The 4,002-nt window shown below is 68.9% G+C and overlaps 1 protein-coding gene across 1 annotated transcript; it reads right to left on the reverse strand.

Moving 5' to 3' along the window:
* Positions 1-1,771: 1,771 nt before the first annotated feature.
* Positions 1,772-3,564, reverse strand: PTX4 (pentraxin 4). Its single transcript, XM_026048956.1, has 3 exons — positions 3,457-3,564; positions 2,744-3,362; positions 1,772-2,409 (listed from the first exon to the last, which is right to left on the reverse strand). The coding sequence occupies exons 1-3, from the start codon at positions 3,562-3,564 to the stop codon at positions 1,772-1,774; spliced, it is 1,365 nt and encodes a 454-aa protein (XP_025904741.1).
* Positions 3,565-4,002: the final 438 nt, after the last annotated feature.

Below are 4,002 nucleotides of genomic sequence, written 5' to 3' on the forward strand. Positions count from 1 at the left end.
CGCGCTGCTCCGCCGGCCCGGCCTGCCTGCTCACCGGGCGGTCATGTGACCCGCGCGGCCCGCCGCCACGTGAGCGCGCTATGGCGACCGCAGCGGGCCACGCCGCGCACGGCATCACGGGAGTTGTAGTCCCGCGCGCACGGGGGCTGCGGCTGGGGGCGGGGCGGGGCGCGGCCCCCGCTCGTGCCGGTGGCACCGGGGGCACCTTGGGCTCCAGAGGCAACCGCAGCCCTGGCGGGAGCAGCAGCCACGCGCTCCGGGCAGAGACCGGGCACRGTTGTGACACTAGTGACAGGCGCCAAGGCAGCAGAGGGGCAGGAAGGTGCCCAAGGTGCAGGGAGCCCCCGGCAGACCCCCATGCCCCGTCCCTCGCACCGCCGGGGCTGCCACGAGGGCACCGGGCCCTGCTGAGCCGCCCGGAGGCGGCCCTGGGCACCAGGTCCAGCCGGGCCCCACGCCAGGYGCCTCCTGCGCCCTCGGAGCAGACACTCTGGCTCCTGCCTGTGTCCATCCATGCGGAGCAGCGGCCCCCATGGCTCTGCCTCATTCCCAGTCACGGGCTTTTCCATGCCGCTGGCTCTGACTCAGCGGGATGCAGGGACACGCGGGAAGCACCTGCCCATGACTGGGCCTGGGACACATCCCGCGTGGCGCTGAGCTCCCGGCAGCACCCAGTGCCCCCAGCCCGACGGAGGAGCTCRAGGTGCCTGGCCAGCACCAGGATGTTCCCAGTTCAGCCCTGGGAACAGCACCGGGGCTTGGAAGGAAGCAGCTGATGGCAGCTCACGCACAGAAACATTTTGGTGTGAAAACAGCCCAAAGCTCTTCCCATGTCGCAAGCAGCTCTGGCTGCGGGGAGACACACTGGCCGCTGTCACACATCCATTTTTCCTGGGAATTTTTACCTGACAGAGACAACAGCACCACAAAGGGAGAGATAGGAGAGAGAAAAAAAAAAAAAAAAAGAGAGAGAAAGAGAGAGAGAGAGAGAGGTTTCCTCTCTGACCAGAGTTTCTTTAATAGTGATTATAAGTAATAGTAATAGTTTGCCCTCTCTCTGGGGGGGACACCAGGAGACTGGGCTCCCTGCCGCACCAGGCTGCCCAGCGCCGTCACTCGCAGCCACCGTCCTGCCGTGGCCCAGGGGCCCGGGGAAAGGCAGCTCTGCGGAGGGCTCAGGCGGCTCCTGGACACACAGCTCCATAGCGGCACAACGGGACATGCAGGGCTCTGCTCTGAGCTTCCCTCCAACAGCTCTGGGTGGCCTGGCCCCACGAGAAGGTCCGAGCTGATCTGATGGTGGCTCTGGGCTCTGGCAGCTGCACAGGGCTCGTGCTGGCCCATACGGAGACAGTGGGTCACAGTCTTTGAGGGGACAGAGCCATAAGTGGGATCAGAGGAGCTGCCGGGTAAGCAGCAGCTGAGGCTGCTTATGGACAGTGCAGGTGCTCGCAGACTAGAGCTGCACTCTGGCTGCCAAAATCCCCTTTATTTTTGCTCACCTCCTGTACCCACGCCATGAAACACAGTGCCAAGCACTGCTGACTTGCTGGCATGCTCCCCCCGGAGCTGGCAGCAGCCTTGGCTGCAGGAGCATGGAGGGAAGGAGCACCAGGAGGCACCGCATTAACACCACCCCAGCCAGCAGAGATGCAGAGAGTTTATAAGGATAAAAAGTTTATAAGGATGCCCCCTCCACCGTCTATCCCTTGGCTGCCGGGGAGGAAGTGGCTCCCGTGTGCCCGGCACCACGAGCCGACACAAGCGTTCCTCAGGAGCAGCGCTCGAGACAGGCGCACTCGGCCCTGCGCACCCAGCCCCGCGGGGAGGCATCGGCCAGCGTGAGCAGCGCGCCGGGCGGCAGCGCCTGCCCGGTGGCCAAGGCGGCCACCTCCCCGGGCAGCAGAGCCCGGCTCCAGAGAGCCAGGCCGGCCAGCCGGCCCACGAAGGCTTCCGAAGGGTCAAAGTCCCCGCCAGGCTCATCCTGCTCCTGGCCCAGCAGCAGGGAGCCGCCGGCGGGAATTTCGTAGCCCTGCTGGAAGCCGGAGCCGGCGGCCAGCAGCCTCCTGTCCACGTAGAAGCGGAACTTGCCCTGCTCGGACGACCAGGTGAGGCAGAGATGGTGCCACTTGCCGTCCAGCAGCCGTGTCACCGGCAGCTCCCGAAACTCCGGGTCGCCAATGACGAAGTGCACGGAGCCGGGGACGCCCCTGTCCCAGCCGTGCAGCACCAGCTTGTTGTCGTTGTCCTGGGTGGCGTAGGAGAGCAGGGTGCCGAGGTAGGGGGCCGGGGTGCTGACCCAGGCRCACAGCGACAGCGCCCGCAGCCCCGCGCGCAGCCCTGCGCCAAACACGGCCACGTTCTCCACGGAGCGGTTGGGGAAGAGCAGCACGGAGCCCACGCCGCAAACTGGGGAGGAAGAGAAGCGGCGGGAGGAAGGCACGGGGTGGGTTCACCTCCCGGCCTCCCCGCAGCCTTGTCCGTGCCGCGGGACCCTGAGCGCTGCAAGGATGGGCTGCCCTCGCTGCCGGCTGTGCCGGAGGACGCTGCGTGTTGGTGTCACGTAGCGCAGAGCCCCRGCGAGGCCGCGAGGCCCCACGCGCTTGGTGCTCCGGCACGGGCTGCACAAGGTCTGCAACTTGGCACCGTAGGATTTGCAAGCAATTCCCCCCTTTCCTAACAGACCTAAAAACCCAGTTCCTTCCAGCCCCTCTGCTGAGCACAAGGAAAGCCCCAAACGTACTTGTTCCTGGCAGCTSCTCCTGGCGGATCCCGGCCTCGCTGGGGAGCATCTGTCCGGAGGACGGTGGCCCCGGTGCCACATCTCGAAGGTGGACAGCAGCCTCCTGGAGCTCTGCAGCATCCCCGGCCTTCTCCCGCAGCCTCCCCCGCCGCCTGCGCCAGGCCTGCAGCTTCTTGGCCTTGGGTGGCCTGCCTGCTGCCCGCCGCTCCGCGGGCGGATCGGGGAGCTCCCGCGGGGCAGCCTGCCGCTGGGGCGCCCGTGCCAGGGCACCGGGGCGGGCGCCCTCCTGCAGGCGCTGCCGYGAGCCCGTGTCCSAGCCCGTGTCCGAGCCCGCCGGCYGCCGCGTGACATTGCCGAGCCCCTYGCACAGCTCCTGCCGCTCGCCCCGCGCGGCCGCTTGCCCTTCCAGCCGCCACACCTTCCTGCGGAGCCGTGCGGCGGCGGCGGCCACACGGGCCAGCTCGGCACGCAGGGTGGCCCGGGTGTCACGCAGGGCCGCGGCCGCCACCTCGTCCTGCGCCGCCAGYGCCCGGAACCGCGCGTCGATGTTGTACGAGATGTTGTAGTTGCTGGCGATGGCCTGGAGCTGGGTCAGCGTCACCTCCCGAAAGCGGCGAAACTGCCAGGAACGGGTGCCGGGTGAGAGGGCCCCGCAGCCCGAAAGGCACCGGCTCCTGGCGCCCTGGGCGCCCCGCGCGGCCGCGAGCCCCCACCTGCTCCTCGAGTCTCCGGAGGCGCTCGAGGAGCGGCCCCGTCCGCGGYGCCTGCGCCAGGCTGCCCTGCAGGCAGACGGCGGCGAGGAGTAGGTGCGCGGGCAGCATCTCCGCGGGGCTCAGCCCAGAACCAGGCACACGCAGCCCCAACGCTGCCCTGCCGCCGTCTGGGCCGGGCTCTCAGCCACCGGGGCTCCCAGGCCTCCTCCCATCCTGGATCCGGCCTCTGCCGAGATGAGCTTTGCAGACGCCTCTCGCCTGCGCCAGCAGCCAAGTGCAGCCGCCGGTCACACCGGTCACRCTGGCACAAGCCGCCCCCGTGCCGGGGAGCACTGATCCCGCACGTCCCCAAGGCTCCTGCTCCCCATGTGTGCCGGGCGGCTGCTGCAGCCCCGCAGGGCAGGACCCCGGCAGTGCAGGGTGCCTGATGCAGCCTCAGTGCGGGACACAGCGGGGCACAGCGGTGCACTGGCAGGGCAAGGCCCTGCACGGCCGTGCAGGGGGGCAGCGGGGCTGCACAGGCCGGGCACGGTCAGGGCTTGGCAC

The sequence above is a fragment of the Nothoprocta perdicaria genome, unplaced genomic scaffold (assembly GCF_003342845.1).
Source record: "Nothoprocta perdicaria isolate Ctin4 unplaced genomic scaffold, notPer1 scaffold_59, whole genome shotgun sequence".
NCBI classification, from domain to species: Eukaryota; Metazoa; Chordata; class Aves; order Tinamiformes; family Tinamidae; genus Nothoprocta; species Nothoprocta perdicaria.